This window comes from Pithys albifrons, chromosome Z, assembly GCF_047495875.1.
Source record: "Pithys albifrons albifrons isolate INPA30051 chromosome Z, PitAlb_v1, whole genome shotgun sequence".
In the NCBI taxonomy this organism is placed as follows: Eukaryota; Metazoa; Chordata; class Aves; order Passeriformes; family Thamnophilidae; genus Pithys; species Pithys albifrons.
The window spans coordinates 27,841,174-27,858,399 of record NC_092497.1 but is presented as its reverse complement, the minus strand read 5'-3'; the positions used below and the strand labels follow the sequence as shown (position 1 = coordinate 27,858,399).

Genomic DNA, 17,226 nt, shown 5'->3' with positions numbered 1-17,226 from the left:
TTGAAAATCTGATTATAGTGTCCAGAAAAGTCAGCCAGAATTAAAAAAAGGAAGGGAAAAAAAAAAAGAAAGGAAACACACTTGAGGACAGGCCTAGGAAATAAACAGGAAGTTTTCTTTTCAGTCTGTCTTGGACAGTTGGCGTTTTGCCAGCTCAACCCAGGACAGTGTTATAGGGGAAGAAGCCTTACTGGCAAGGGCATCAGAGAAACAAAGCAGTCTGGCCTTAAAACAAGACTTATACTTGCAAGCTGCCACACAACTTTCTATTAAGCTGTACCTATTGGATACAGACAGAAGGAGAAGCAGTCAAAATTTCCACTGTGCAGCACCATATACAGCACCAATTTTGTGAGTCTCCTGTGTTTTATGTTTTCTAATACTCAACAGTTTGAACAGGATTCTGAATTACTCGATCTAATAACACAGCCTTATTTTACTCATCCAGGGAATCCTTCTACCAACAGCTGTTCAAGTGATAGATTGTCACATGTTTTAATATAAACCCGTCTTGGGTTGAGCTGACAAAATACCAACTGCCCAATACAGTGTCAGCCTCCCTCCCCCTCCTGTTGAGAAAAGGGAGAAAGGAAAAAAAACCTTGAAACTCAAACCAGGTTTAAACTCAAACTAATTATGTATATTTATGCAGAAAAGAGAAAATTTAAAGAAAACTGCACTATAACACCCATTTACACAAGTTAGATATAACAATTTTCTACATCCCACCAAAACCAGATTCCATCACTCTAGAACCATAAAGCACCCCAAAAGACACTTAACAAGGAACAGAAAGAAAGAATAACAATAAAATGTTCACTTCCCCAAATTAAAACAAAATGTAATGTAACAGTGGCAGCAGCAAGGCCCAGCGCAGCAGGACAGCAGTGTGTCCTGTCTCACTGCAGCCGTAATGCTAACTGAGAAACTCCTCCTACTCTCCTTTATTTATATCTCTGCTTTGTGTCACCTGGTACAAAATATTTCTTTGGTTGCTTAAGTCAGATGATACCTGTCTCTCCTAATCTGCATAGATTCTCTGAGCCTGCTAATTTGAGGCCTAGCTAAAACTAAAGCCAAAACTACCACAATACCATTCACCTTTGATATATTCAGAGAGTGACAAAACTTCTACTTATCTGACCAGGTAGTTTTTTCAGATAGATTAATAAGTCTAAGTCCATATTCCTTCACTGCCAGGTGCTGTCTAAGCAAGTTCCATTGGGAACCTCATCATTTCCTTTTCATATTCACTTTAGTGCAAAAGTCTGTGTTGTCATTCTTCTTCCCACCCTCAAAAAGTAAATACCAAAGAGAGATAATGTTGTTACTTTCAAAAGTTCTCAAACTACAGTGTTATCCTATATTTGTTACATAGTCTGAGACCTTGTAGTGAATCACACTCTCATCACACTGCATCTCTGTTTCTTATTAATGATTCTTCTGCTCCTAATAGGATTCTAGCACTGATTTAACTACTGGATCAGGAGACTATACATAAAATTACATGAAAGAGGAAAAGTGCTAAGAGACCAGTTTGTGGAGGTTTGGTAGAGAAGCTGAAAGTAGGAGTGAAATCAGAGGATTAGTTCTTTAAACTTTTCCTGGTTTTGCAAACCTGTAGAGATGTACAAATTTTGGTCTTCTGATTGAGATGTGTTTGTTAGTAGGTAGCATACAGAACTTTCCAGAACTAATTGTAGTGGCTTCATGTGGCTGGATGCCAGGTGCCCATGAAAGCCAGTCTGTCATTCTCCTCTTCAGCTAGACATGGGAGAAAGAATATAAAAAAGTCTGAAGGGCTGAGATAAGTACAAGGAGAGATTGCTCTCCAGTTTCTGTCTTGGGCAAAACAGACTCACTCAACTTGGGAAATTAGGTTCATTTACTACCGATAAATCAGAATGGGGTAATGAGCAATAAAGTCAGATCTTAAAAACACCTTTCCTCCCACCCCTCACTTCATAAAGGGCTTAACTTTATTCCCAGTTTGTCTCCCACTGGTGCAGGGGGACAGGAAATGGAGGTTGTTATTAGTTTATCACATGTTGTCTCTGCTGCTCCTTCCTTCTCAGGAGGAGGACTCTTCCTACTAGTCTCTGGCTTCAGAGCATGGTCCCTCACACATGAAACAGTCTTCCACAAACTTTTCAAACATGAGTCCTTTCCACAGGCTACAGTTCTCCACAAACTGCTCCAATGTGAAATCTTTCTGTGTGTTCCCACATGGTCACAGCCTCCTTTGGGCATCCATCTACTCTGTTGTGGGGTTCTCTGTGGCTGTAGGTGAGTATCTATGGACCCATGGACCTCCAGGGACTGCAATTGGGACATAGTGTCTCACCATGGTCTTCACCACAGGCTGCAGGGGAATCTGCTCCAGTGCCTGGACACCCCTTGCCCTTTCTTCCTCTCTGACTTGATCTCTTCCTCTTCCTCTCCCTCTTCCTCTCCCTCTCCCTCTCCCTCTCCCTCTCCCTCTCCTCCCCTCCCCTGCCCTCCTTCCTCTACAATAATCATGCCACTCTTTATCAAATTTAAGAAAAGAAACTTTAATCAGACAATGCATACAAGAAGGATAACTGTTCTTAACTGATATATATATATATATGTATATAATGTAGGTATAACTATAAATAGATCAGAGCAAAACCGCTTCCCCAATGCCACAGAAAAAAGAAAAAAACCAACAACAACCACAACAACAATCCCCACACCGGCAAGTTTCCTCCTGGAGAAGAGTTATACTTATGAAGCAGTATCAGTGTCACAGCCCAGCTAGCAGCGGGGGGAGTTCCCAGATGAACTCTGTGTCTCTTGTCCCAAATGGAGAAAGGAAGCTGAAAGTGGGGAACCTCCGCGTGTCCTGGAAAGCAACTGCAAACCTCTCTCTCCCGAGTCACTGCCCCAGCCGGAGCAGGCAGGCCGTGACGCTGAAGGCAGCGGCGAGACTGGAGCAGAGGCCAAGACCCCAAATGCAGGAACCAGGAGAACAACCATGACGAGGAGAAAAGAAGCGGCTCAGCAAGAAGCCAGCAGCAGGAGCAGGAGAAAAGAAAACCACAGCTTCCCTCCTCGGCAGCACACACACCACTCCTGCGTTCGCTGAGCTAAGAATGCAAAAAATGTCCCCAAAAACAAAGGAGACAACCTGCCCCCACCCAAGTGATCAGCAGTTAACTACTTCTTTTTGTTAACTACTGGCATGGGCAGGTCCTGAGAGTGGCCACAAAGATAATCAGAGGATTGGAGCACCTTTACTATGAGGAAGGGCTGAGAGAGCTTGGGTTGTTCAGCCTGGAAAAGAGAAGGCTTTGGGCAGACCCTATGGCAGCCTTCAGTACTTAACAGAGGGCCTGTAAGGAAGACTGGGGCAAACTCTTTAGCAGGGACAAGGCATGATAGGACAACATACAATGATCTTAAACTAAAAGAGGGTTGGTTAATTTGGATACAAGAAGAAGTTTTTTACAATGTGGGTAGTAGAACACTGGAACAGGTTGCCCAGAAAAGTTGTGGATGCCCCATTAACATTCAAGATCAGATTGGATGGGCCAGCAACCTGACCTAGTTGAAGATGTTGGATGAGATAACCTTTACGGGTTCCTTTCAACCCAAACTATTCTGTGATTCTAAAAGGCATGGTCAAACATATGCATACCTGGTCTTGAGCCACAAAAACCTTGTTACTTTCACATATAAGTCCTGTGTCATACAAACTCTTATTAGAGAAAATATGACTGTTTGAGGACACACTTTGGATGTGTATATGCATCCATTTGCTCTTTGAAGCAATTGAAAATTTACTGAATACCAAGTGATGTTATGTGGTTACATGCAACATGTTTTTATTGTAACATGAGGCAATGTGAGAGAGGAGTCTTCAACTGTTAAACTGTTTAGGCACTGAAGATGATACCAAATGCCAGAGGTCTGCTTCACTTTCCTTCTTTTTCTTGTACTTAATGTTGTCAGTTGCAAGTTGACTGAGATAGAATGAAGCCAGACTGTGAGCTTTTTTGATGGCTGAAGCACATGGCTGACAGAGCTAATCACAGAATCTATGAAGACTGGGGAGTGTCTTACTCAGCTTTTAGGATGTCAGTTTGTAACATTGGTGTTACAGCAAGAACTCTATCCAGACCTACTATCTTCTGACAATGCAGCTGTCAAGTTATTGAACATTCTGAATTCCATAAATATTCTTGTGCAGTCATATCAGAAGATTTTTTTCTCAAACTAAGATTTTGATTATAGTGTGGTTTGTTTGGTTTTTTTTTAAATGCTCAAGTATCATATTCTGTGCTGTGTCTCTGGCTCAAGTGTTCGGTGTTTAGCACAGTCCTCCTTGATGATTTTTGCTTGTCATCTCTCAGTTTGGTGATAATTGTTTTGCTTTTTCTTTCCCATCTTCTTTTTTCTCCTTGGTTACTTCTTTTTCATTTGTCAGAGATGCAACTTCCACTATGAATCTCATGGAATCTTTGTTGCAGATTTGTGGGCTAATCACCTGCTATGAAGAATAGTCTTTCTGTTATGTTGAGTAAAGGCCTGGATTAAAGATGTTTCATGCTGCAGCATACCATAGGATAATTAATGAAGAAAAAGAATGGTCCTGAAATTTCACCTCAGTGTGACCTTAATTTTTATCTAAACTGGCTGAATAATCTATTTCTGACACAAGGAGCTTAAAAATGTGTGTATCTCTGTGTGGTTAAATTGAAGGTTGCCTTGTCCCTTTTGTGGCTGTAGCCAGGCATTCTAAAAGATTAATGTTTTTCCTTAACGCACTACTTAGTATTTTCATTCTAGAGTTCATTCTAAAAATGGCTAATTTACTGTGTTCTAATCAGGCTTTGGTTGTCACTTTGATTTATTTTACTCCAAGAAGACAATGATAGCTGATACAGATTTACAGTAATTACTGTATTTGGTGTCTATGGCTGCTGCTGGTTTGTTGTGGCTTGCAAGAGTTTTAAAACGTGGAAATAAAAGGAGGAATCCTTTGGCTTCTTTTCTCACCAGGCACAATTTTAAATCACAGTAATAACTCATGGAGGATTGGATTTCCTGAAGATGTGTGTACTTATCAATTGATAACAGTTATGTAAAGCAATGAGAGTTTGACATACTATATTGGCATAAGCGTTATGTGAAGATTTTACTTTCAATACAGAGAATATGTCAAGCAAACCTGAGACTGATCAAGAGTTCAAGTGATAACTTATTTCAGTCATTCTCTACATTATCTTTAGTAATGATAGCTTTGAAACTTTTTAAACAATTACAAAATTACTTGATTTGACTTACAAAGTAGCAATGTTAATACTTGTCATAGTTCACAAATAAGTTCTGTAATTGGGAAGAATTTGTCCATGGATAGAGTCTTTAGTATTTTATTTAACATAATAAGCCCTTTCTTCCCTCCTTCTCCCAGAACAGTTTCTGGCCCTTGATTTTTTACATTGTTTAGAAGTTGCTGAGTATTTAAAATGTATAGCATAGGTAAAGTTGTAGAATTGTTTCAAATATGTATTCATTGTGTGGCTTTGTGCTTTTCAAAGCTACTGAATTTTAAGAAGATATTTGTTTGTATAGCAATACATTCATAGTTGTGGAGCATTATAACTAAATCTTCTCTATGAGAACTGAAATGAACATAAAAACAAGATTAAAAAGTATATGATGGCAGTCTGGTTTTGGAATTCAAAATATTTTTATTAAAATGAACTTTAATTTCTGATCAGCCAAATAAACCTCTCACTTCTGAAAAGTGGTGTTTCTATTCTAACAAGCATATGACCACAGTATAAAGTGTCCAGTGCCTGTCAGTCAGACATTGTGGTGTACTGAGAGTCTTGGTGTTGTGATGCAGTAAATTTAGTTTGAAAATACTTTATATTTTAAAGTTATTATCTCGTACTTTGCTTATCCTTATTTCTGTTGGTATAGGAATAGTTTTGAAGGGCTGGAATAGATTCATGTGTAAACTAATTCTTGGCACAAAAGAATTTTCCTTATTTTGCCAAAATCAGCACTTTATACAAAAATTTAAACAAGTGGATAAAGTGCTGATTTAAAGTAGCTTCCAGTGCTGATTAGGGTTGCTATTAACTGTAAATTTAGATTTTCTTACACTGTAAACTAATGCTTTCTATATAGAATATTCTGATCTCACTTTCAGCATATTTCAGAAGTAATACCAAGTTACTCCTGCCCTTGGTTGAATAACCAACCATGAAGCTGCTCCACTACAAATGAAAAATCTTATTTGCTCTTTTTCCGTTACTCCATTTGGGCCAGTAACGTAAAGAAAGCCCAGTGAGAAAAACTGAAACTGTTGCTTGAACTTAAATTCTTACTCAGTTCAGGTCAATTCTGGCTGCATTTTTCTTATGGCTCACACTGTGTAACACTCATGTCTTAACACTGTTTAAAGATTTTTATTTTCCTTCTCTCTCTAATTATTAATTTAATAGATCAATAGAATAGCTCATTTCTGAAGGGATTACAGGACCTTATTTTGTAGAAAAACTGAACACTGTATTTCTGTTGAGGTTTTATGGCATAGTCCCTACATCATTTCTCTATCTTACTATGGTGAAAGCAGATTTGTCACCAGTTCCTTGGAGTATCAGTGTTGCAGCAAGCCAGGCAGTATAATAAAAATGTCTGAATATCTTTTGCTGACTAAACTCTTTAATGACTCTCCTGTATCCCTTCACTTCAGATATATTCCTTCCCTATATGTCTATTCAAAAATTTCTCTTAAAATGTAGAGTTTGTAATACCAATATTATAATTTTGAATAAATATGAAAAGCATATTGCACAATCACAGAATATGCTAAGTTGGAGGGGACCAACAAGAATTATTGAGGCCAACTCCTGGCCCTGCAGAGGACACCCTAAGAACCACACCACGTGTCTGAAATTACTATCCAAATACTTCTTGAATTCTGTCAGCCTTGGTGCTGTGAACACTTCCCTGGAGAGCCTGTTCCAGTGCCCAGCCACACCCTCTGGGTGAAGAACTTTTTCCACATATTTAACCTAAACCTCCCCTGACACAGCTTCAAGCCTTTCTCTCTGGTCCTGTCACTGGTCACCACAGAGAAGAGATCAGTGCCTGCCCCTCCTCTTCCCCTCACAAGGAAGTTATCACTACAGTGAGGTCTCCCCTCAGTTCCCTCCAGGCTGAACAGACCAAGTGCCCTCAGCCGCTCCTCATACAGCTTCCCCTCAAGGCCCTTCACCACCTTCGTTGTCCTCTCTTAGGCTCTCTCTAATTCTTAATAGCTGTCCTAGGTTGTAGTGCCTCAAACTTCACAGAACATTCAAGGTGAGGTTGCCCCAGTGCAGAGCAGAGCAGGACAATCTCCTCCCTTAACCAGCTGGTGATGCTGTGCCTGATGCCCCCCAGGACATGTTTGGCCCTCCTGGCTGCCAGGGCACTGCTGACTCATTTTCAACTTGCCATTGACGAGGACCCACAGGTCCCTTTCCATGGCACTGCTCTCTAGCCTCTCATTCCCCAGTCTGTCCATACATTCATGGCTCCCCCATCCCAGGTGTAGATTCCGGCAGTTTCTCTTGTTGAACTTCATACACTTGGTAATTGCCCAGTCCTCTGATTCGTGTACTCTGGACCTGAAAAGGTTTGCTGGATGTAGCTGGAAGGAGAGATAAGGAAATGAAGATTAATATCTCTATATAAGCTTTGATGTTTTTGTGTTGTTCTGAAAATCTGCTTTATTCCTATGAACTGACTGAAGGTTGACTGTAATTGCTTTCTGTTGCAGATGAGCCAACACGTTCCTTGAGTGGTCTTATCTTGAAGAATAATGTAAAAGCACATTTTCACAACTTTCCAAATGGGGTAACTGACTTCATCAAAAGTGAATGTCTGAACAACATTGGTGATTCCTCCCCATTAATTAGAGCTACTGTAGGTAAGTTTGCTCTTACTGCTGTCTTCTTCATACTGAAAATGTTACTGATATGGGTGAGAGCTGCACTAGTGACATGAAGATTACTAAACTCCTCAAACTGTTTGCCTCTGATAATTGTCGCATGTTTTCATGATACATTTCTCCATTTTGAATGATATTTTTCTTTACTGTCAGTATAAAAAGTCACACTTTTGATGCCCATTATCTTAGAAGTGATATAGCAATGCAGTTCATATTTATTGAAATGTAACTGAACGTAAGTTTTTTTGAATCTACTAAAATTGAGCTTGCTGCCAACTTAACTAAAGGTCTGACTTAACTGTTTCATACTCTGATTGCATCAATTGAACACTTCTTTTAGCTGATTTTCTGCACCCAACCCCCATATGTACACACATGCCCATCCCTTCAGGGAATCATCATACCTTGCATAAGACATTCACATAAGAAGGTTCTGTTCTTAAATATCTTCTATCAGAAAGCAGCAAATAAAGTGTGGAGTACAGAACTTCCTAGAATCATAAAATTCTGATTTCGTAAATATTTGTTTTGGTACACATCTTTCATAAATCATATATATATTTGTATAATTTTTACTTACTTAAAGATTAAGTTGCTTTTCTGTCTGCTCTTTGTGAATGTGATTTCCTGCAATATTGTAGTAATTTTCCTTGTCTGCTCAAAAACTAGAAAAATATAAAATATATACTTGAATACTGTAGAGAAAATGGGGATGGGTGCCAGTTCAGAAAGAAATTCAGCTTGCATCAGCTGGCTGCTCTTATAAAATAACCTACCAGTTACTGTTACTTTAGAATCCTTTGCTTTTTCTGTAGGATTCCTTGTCCAGACATTTGGGTTATGGACTATAGACTAGAGAAAAATAGTCACTTCCTAGCTTTTTCCTGCTGTCTTGTCATTCGTGAAACTGCTTTACTATGAACTTTAATAATGTATTATATTCCTAATGACATTAGAAAAAAGTCTTTGAGTGGCAGGTGCTTTCTGGATTTCAGGTTGTCGAAGAGCCACTTTTTTGTTCATGAGCGTTTTCAGTGGAGTACAATGGATCTGACTAAAGAATATATTCCAGCTCTATTTGGGTTGCTGTCTTAGGGTTGTTTGTTGACAATCTGTGTGGTTATTTTTTGAGGGAGGTGGGGATTGTATGTTTTCAAGCTTTGATTTCTCCTGGTATGCAATGCTTGTGGATTAGTAGCTCAAATATTGTTCAGATTTAAATGATCCTTACAGGGATTATTTAGCATGTGTGAACTCAGAAGATGAGGAGCACCTGAATGAACTGTATGCTTACATCAACATTGCTGTTTAGCATGTACTTCGCACTCTCTGTTTGAATTGTTGGATCTCTGTAGCTGTCTCTCTTAGTAATGACAGCAGTTGGGTAGCCCCTGGTTTCTTTGTAGTAGCTAGGTGTAAATATGTTATTACCTACCTAGACTGCTTTCTTAGCATGAGTTTGCATGTGCAAGTTAGAGCTGCTCTTTTTGATGAGTATTGAGTTTTGCAGTTCAAACACTATCAATATAACGAGCCAGTTGCAAATAAAATCTCAGGAATTCTGAGACCAAGATGAGCGAGTACATCAAAATAGAGAATTAGAGATTTAATGCAGGGTTTACTCTCCTTTGTGATGAAAGCTGATTAATCCTATCCTCAGAAGTCACCTTGCTGAGAAGAATGAGCATGGTAGTAAGTTTTCAATTACGTTTTTAATGATTTCTGACATCCCTCTGAAGTTTGTTCTGCTTAATTAGCTGAGTTGCTATATTTATTTAGATTTCACATTTGTCAAGTGAAATATCAACAGATCATGTAGTACTGTTTTTAAGTTAATTACATGTAAAAGACCATCTTTATAAATACTTTGAGTTTCATTTTACTAACCTTGCAGCTTAGTATGTTGGTCAGAAGGAAGGGCCTGTCTAGGTTAAAAAGTTTCAGGCTACTAAATTGATTATTTCTTTACTTTGATTATTATTTTGATATATGTCTTCAACCAACTCTTTTTTCAAAACTACCTACACCTTTGAGACTTGTAATACAATTCTGTCACATGTTAGTCCAGAGGAGGTCCAGGAATTTCAGTCTTATGTTTGTTTTTGAACTTGTGTGAAGTCTACAAACAAACTTGTACCAGATCTAAGTAAAAGAGGGAACTTTGTAAATTAAGTATGTTGACTAGGAGGCAAGAAATTTAATTTGTTATTTAAAAACAAACAAAAAAGAAAAAACCCAAAGCAAGAAAAAAAACCCAACAAAAAACCCAAAAAACCACAACATAACAAAACAAAACAAAAAACAAGTGGATCATTAAGATCTAGGAGCAGTAAAATAAGTATCTTCTATTAATGCATGTGATGTTCTTTGCAGGATTATAATATTCAGGAAACATGCTGTCTTTAAGACTCCATAGATCTCCATAGGCTTTTGGGAATCCTTTTAATTCATTTGCAATTATTAAGAGAAATGGATAGAAACTACTTCCAGGGCTGTAAAATTGTATTTGGGCTCTGCCTGAATTTTTGCCCTTTGTGGGTTCTCAAGCTTATTGCATCAAAGAAAACATGATGCAAAATATTTTTTAGTTACTGTGTGTTCTGTCCAGAATGTCCTTTGCTCTGTAATGTTGTCCTTTGTTCTTGTGTCTTTAACAAGAATTTTAACATTTTATTCCAAAGAAAAATGGTGTGTTATGATTAGCTCAATGAAGAAGCTTGGGAAGCTTTTCCGATCACTTCTCACTTGAGAGAGTACTGGTTGTAGTAGTATCAAGTAGTATCTTCTTCTGTGTTCGTACTCATTAAAAGTAACTGCCAGTAGCACAATTATGCTACCTTGTTTCATTTTGTGTTAAGGCAAAAAGGACTCCTACAAACTCAGTCACACTTCGATAAGCAGCCTGCCTTATTCCTGTCCCCTATTTAGTTTTTCCTGGGATTTCTGAATACAGAATTAGTGACTCTTTGGGCTGACCTGTCTCTTTCCTGGATCGCACAGCACATCACAGGATGACCTGTCTTAACATTTAAGCTCTTAGTAGAGATATCTTCGTCTTGGAATGTGTCTTTAATGTTTTGTGTAAACACAGTAAAGTTGTGAACACATAATTATCATGGTTGTAAAGTTATTTTGACAGATTCCACATTCATTCCTTTGTATTGTAACAAAGAAGAGGTAACTGGAAATGGATACTGTATATTGGAAGTCCAGATTTGTACAGTGTTAAGTAAATTTTAGAGCCCTGCCGTGTTATTAATTATGTTCTATATATATGTATAAATGTTATAAATTATTGTTTCCTTAAGTGAAGTTACTTTGTGCTTGATTTCTAATGTCTGAGCCCTTCATGGTGGCAAGAAGGAGCAACCCACCTTTGCTTTTCAAAGCCCTTCAAATAACATTTGCAATTCAATGTAGTTCCTTTTTTTATGCATACCAGTTTTTAACAAAAGAAGAAATTTCTTAATTTCTAGGATATCTGAGAGGAGACAAATAAGAAGAATTGATATGTACCATGTGAAAGTATGTAAGATCTCATTTCCTTCATTCGTCTCTTTCCTTTAGGCATTCTGATAACAACCATTGCCTCAAAAGGAGAATTACAGAACTGGCCAGAACTCTTGCCAAAGCTTTGCAGCCTTTTGGATTCTGAAGATTACAATACCTGTGAGGTAAGGAGATCTATGGAAAATAAAATAATATCATCTCAATTTGATTAGTTATATCTCTCTTTACAGAGACTTGTGTATATGTATAGTACTGTGTGCACGTCTGCATGTCTTTATACATGTCCTTGTGCTCTTGGAGGACAGTGGCTCAGATTTGATACTTTTACTTCTACCTGCAGTCCATGTTCTTACTGTTCATTGAAATGAATTTGTTTTCTTTGCATAAAAGCAGAATGAGATTGCAGATGGGTAGTCATAGTATCTCAGCTGAGAAGTGTCCTGAAGTTACTACTCTGTAATGTCTAATATTTTAGGCATCATCAGCATCATTAAGTTGACCCTGAATTTTCTCTTACATAAAAATAGTGTTCATTCTTATTGTAACTTAATCTAGAAAAATGATGTGTGATTGCTGTGTCAAGGTGAAATGAACTGTTTTGTTCAGTCTGTAGGGAGGAAAGTATGTAAATAACTGTTTTAAACTATGACGAAAAAAGTGTCTAATGTAAAAAAAATAGAAATTGTGTTCACACCATTTGAATTACTTGATTCTGTCTCCGTGAAAGTATGTGAAACATGTTATATAACGTGGTCCTCAGAGATGACATATGGTCCAAGTTTCCATGCTGTCATATAGTGTTTTAGTGCTGCTTTCTCTCAGAAAAAGAAAAAAAAGACATTTGAAAATGAAAGATTGGCTGTCATCTCTGTTTTGGCCCATAACAAATCATGAAAACAAATACAATTATACATGTCATTATGTTGGATACTCCTGCCCCATTCTACTTGTTTCTCAAATAAGAGCTACCTTTTAAACATTCTTTAAAATACGATTGAATAGTTGAGCATTGAATGCTTAAACTAAAATTACCACTTACCTGTTATTGACTCACCCAGCTTGAGAACTGGCAGATGTTGGTTTAAATAAAATACCTTTAGGGATATTTCAGTTTAATTCATATTTAGTGAGCTGCATTTACAGTGTTAAGTAGCTACATTTACTGCATTGTGCTGAAATTACTGATTGTATACAAAGTCTGAAATCTGGCATTCTTCAGAGTGTGAAAGATATTTATTTTTTTATTTACTTATTTTTAAACAGGGTGCTTTTGGCGCTCTTCAGAAAATTTGTGAAGATTCTGCTGAAATTTTAGATAGTGATGTGTTGGACCGGCCACTCAATATCATGATACCTAAGTTCTTACAGTTCTTCAAGCACAGCAGTCCAAAAATACGGTAGGTTTACTGTCTTGGGTTGAGCTGGCAAAACGCCAACTGTCCAGGAAAGAGTGAAAAGGGTTTCTCCTCCCCCCCAACCAGCTAAAGGGAAAAGAAGAGGGAGAGGAAAAAAACCCTCAAAACCAGGTTTGTGCTGAAACTAACTATATGTATTTATACAGAAAAGAGAAAAGTAAGAGAGAACTACAATATAACACACACTTACACAAGTTATGTATAACAAGAAATAACTTCCCACTCCCCAGTTAATACAAAGTGTATTACTCTAGAGCTATAAGTACTCTAAAAGGCACCCTGCAAGAAAGAGAAAGTATAACAACAAAATATTTCTCCTTCCCTGAACTCAAACAAAATGCAGGCAGCAGCAGCCAGAGCAGGGCCTAGCACAGTAGAGGAGCTGCAAGATGTCCTCCTCTTGGTGCAGCCATGACGGAACTGAACTAACACCTCCCACTGCTGCCCCATATCTTAAGTTTGCGTCATCTGGCATGAAATACTTCCTTGGTTACTCAGTCAGGTGATAGCTCTCTCCCAATCCACATAGATTCTCTGAGCCTGCTAATTTCAGGCCTAGCTAAACTACTACAACTTCCACCCCTTATTTCATACCAAATGACGTCAAACTTATATTCTATAAGTCTACATCTATTTATTCCCACGCTTCAACAGTCCTTGTTCTTTCCAGGGCTGTCTTCCACCCCTCCATATTGTAGGCAATAGTCCATTAGGATGGGGTAGGTACTTCAGGCAGGAAAAACAGTTCATCATTGAACACTAACACCAGTTCAGCTCAGGTTTTCTTCATCTGATGGTTTATGTCCTGCAACACAGAACTCAAAATGCAAGTTACCTTTTTTTCTTCAAGGTTAAATGTCCTTGAGGCACACACTGGGATCATCCCATCCCCTTTCCAGGGGTCACCATATCCTCATTAGGGTCTCCATCCCCTTTATAGGGGTCACTATACCCTCATTAGGGTCACCATCCTCACACTGGGGTCTCCATCCCCTTCTCAGGGGTCTATATCCCCTTTTCAGGGGTTTCCATCCTCACACTGGGGTCTCCATCCCCTTCTCAGGGGTTTCACAATAGCAGATAACCTTGGAAATAATGTCCATGGTTAAATCCACCCCTCGGCCTCGTCCACCCTACAGGTGGCTGAGGCATCTTGGGCCGATTGAGCCAGGAACAACTCTCCCTTATGCTAGTCCAGGTATGATGTTCCTTATTAGCTCAGCCTTTGGGCACATGAACATCCATATGATGAATCTCCACAGATTCTACTCAAGCAGCAGTGTCCTGCCACACACTAACAGCCCACATGGGCCTCTCTATGCTTCAATTAATCTTCTTCTATTGGTCCAGCTACCCTCAGAGGGGCACTGGCTGTCATCTACAAGTCAATGTAGAGGTACAGTCTTGGCTAGTTTTTTGGTTCAGCAGTTCCAGTAGACTTGGTTGTTCTCCTCCTCTTGGCTGGAGGCAGGGCGGCTTAATTGCTATTCTTCGCTCCGTTCTGGGAGGATCTCTGCTTCAGCATGTGGACAATTTTTTTACCTGTTTTCTTACATTTTGATATCCATACCTGGACTTCAAGCACAGAAGTAGATGCACTGTCCCACCTCCTCATGTCTTTCACCTGGTCACACAGGCAGGACGACAGTTCACCATGTGACTCATGCATGGGGTTTGCTCTCTGTTGAGGTGAGGCAGGAGAGAAAGACAGCTTGCTTTGGCTGTAAGGCTTCACCTTGCAGTGGCTACATTCACAGCAGGTACAAGTTGAGCTGTCTGAAGTCACAAAAACAGTCAGTACAAGGAATAAAACAAGCATCCAGTGGCAAGAGACCATTTTTTTTTATCTTATTTGTTCTAGATGTACCAAAGCACTGCAGATATCAAGGAATGTTTCTATAACAATGGTCCTGGGAACCTTGCCAACTTTCCGGGACACTTGCTAGTGTCCTTCGTTTCCCGGCCAACGCACCATTTATCTGTCTTGGGTTGAGCCAGCTAAGGGGAAAAGAAGAGGGAGAGGGAAAAAACCCCTCAGAACCAGGTTTATGCTGAAACTAACTACATGTATTTATACAGAAAAGAGAAAATTAAGAGAGAACTACAATATAACACACACTTACAGAGTGTTGTACTTACAGTTACCTAGGCAGTTAAATAGTGCCACCCTGACACCCAATCCCATCAGATCTCGGAAGCTGAGCAGGGTCAGCCTCGGTTAGTGCTTGGATGGGAGACCTCCTGGGAATGCAGGGGGCTGTAGACTCTAGTCCTGAGGACTTCACTATCACCGTCCAAGCTCGCTCGGCTGTGGCAGATGAACCTGAGGAGTTAAAGGGTGGGGCCAGTTCTGTGCACGCTGTGCCTCACCTGAAAAGTCCACTGCGCAGGCTGGAAGGGCACACCCACGTGGGGAGAGCCCTTCCCAAATCTACGTTCGCAAAGTCTGGCCATACATACATACGTACATACAGTTACCTGTATGTCTTATGTGTGAATTTTACTTATACGACCAACAAGGCTGTCAGTTTGTAGATCTATTTAAAACCTTCATTTTTTTTCATCAGTAATTTCCACGTTTGTCTGCTTAGCTAATACAACAATCTCAACTTTTTATACAATAAGCTAGTGATTTTGAGAATCAAATTGTTTCTTTTAAATTTTTGCATATAATTATGAAAAATTGAGTGCTGTGGTTTCAGTTCAATATTCTGATTAGAAATAACAATTTTGCATTCCTTTTGTAATGGCTTCAACAAAGGAAGAGTAAAAATTCTTTTGCTTGACAAAAATTTCTGAGTTTTTGTGAAAAAGGTTCTGCTTTTAACTGTACTTTCAGCTGAATCAAATTAAATGGGCTCATCATCTTTTCACTGTGAAACTGTATTAAATCTCTCCAAATAACAGCATAGAGGAAAAAATCCAGAATTAAATTATTTCTAATATTCATTACAAAGAACAGTAGTCTTTATCCAGAGCTGAGTGAACAGAGTGTCCCTGCACAAAAAAGGTTAAGGGTATCCTGGGCTCCAGTGTTGCCAGCTGTTTAAGGGAGGTGATCCTTCCCTTCATCTTCCAAGTGAGGCCACACCTAAAGTACTGTGTCCAGTTCTGGACTGTGCAGTGCAAGAGAGACATGGATGTACTGGGAAGAGTCCAGCAAAGGGCTGATGAAAGGCTGTCAGCACTGAGACTCATCAATGTATGTCAATACTTGAAGAAAGGGAGGAAAAAAGTCATGTCCTGGCTTTTTCCAGTGGTGCCAAGTGACATAGGCAGTAGTGACTGCAAATAGAAACTCAGAAGGTTCCTTCCAAACATCAGAAAGCACTTTTTTCTGTGAGAGTGACCAAGCCCTGGCACAGGTTGTCCAGAGAGGTGATGAAGTCTCCATTCTTGGAGATATTTAATAGCCAGTTGGATGTGGTCCAAGGCAACTGGCTGTAGGTGGCCCTGCTTCAGCAGGGGCGTCAGACCAGGCGACTTCCAGAAATGTCTTCCAGCCACAACCATTTTTTGATTCTTAGTGAGTCTGTGAAATGTGTTTTTAACACCTATTTGAAAATTACATTTAAAGATTTGAAAACTTGGAGGTGACAATTCTTAATTGCCAAGAGTAGTATATAATGAAGACTAAGAAAGAATTTAACTTTGAATATATCATGATAGAATTCTAATATGTTTAGAAACTCACCTATAAAAGATGTGCACTAAGAATAATATGTAACAAAGTGTGAATTTGGTCTTAGTAAGTTACGCAGAATATTCTGAGTTGTAAGGGACTGACAAGGATCATCAAGTCCAGCTCTTATATGATTGGCCCATACAAGGATCAAACTCGTGACCTTGGTGTTCTTAACACCATGCTCTAACCAATTGAGCTAATGTTATACTTCTCTGAAGTTGGGAGAGATGGAGATAATATGTTCCTTTTCTTACTGCATTATACTCTCACTCACTTCTTCCCTATGCTACAATGTTCTTGGATTTCAGACTGTTAAACCAGTCTCAAGTTTAAAGCAGGCTGCCTGCTGACCCACAGCCTAGTTTGAGTACATAGTGCTGAGGTATGAAAAGTACTAGTAGCGTCAGTGCAATACTTTAAATCCATCAGAAGATAACTTTTGAACAATGTTTTATGAGACAGTCTTATGTCTGAACAGAATAAATATTTAGTTACAGTAGTAAAAATACTGTAATGAATCTTCAAAGGGCTTTACATATAGTTTTGCCTTATGCCTCTACTTTGAGAATTTGACTTTTGGATCTGAGAATTAAAAAGACCTGTAAGTAATGGCTTTACATGAAACGTAATAGAACAATGCTTTT

At 39.0% G+C, this 17,226-nt stretch overlaps 1 protein-coding gene across 2 annotated transcripts in view; it reads left to right on the top strand.

The window, feature by feature from the left end:
- TNPO1 (transportin 1) overlaps positions 1–17,226 on the top strand; it is a 70,001-nt gene that overhangs the window by 26,613 nt on the left and 26,162 nt on the right. For both annotated transcript variants that reach the window (XM_071581493.1, XM_071581492.1), the window contains exons 5-7: positions 7,802–7,951; positions 11,540–11,646; positions 12,746–12,879. In XM_071581493.1, coding sequence (XP_071437594.1) covers positions 7,802–7,951; positions 11,540–11,646; positions 12,746–12,879 — 391 coding nt within the window. The remainder of the gene's footprint in view (positions 1–7,801; positions 7,952–11,539; positions 11,647–12,745; positions 12,880–17,226) is intronic.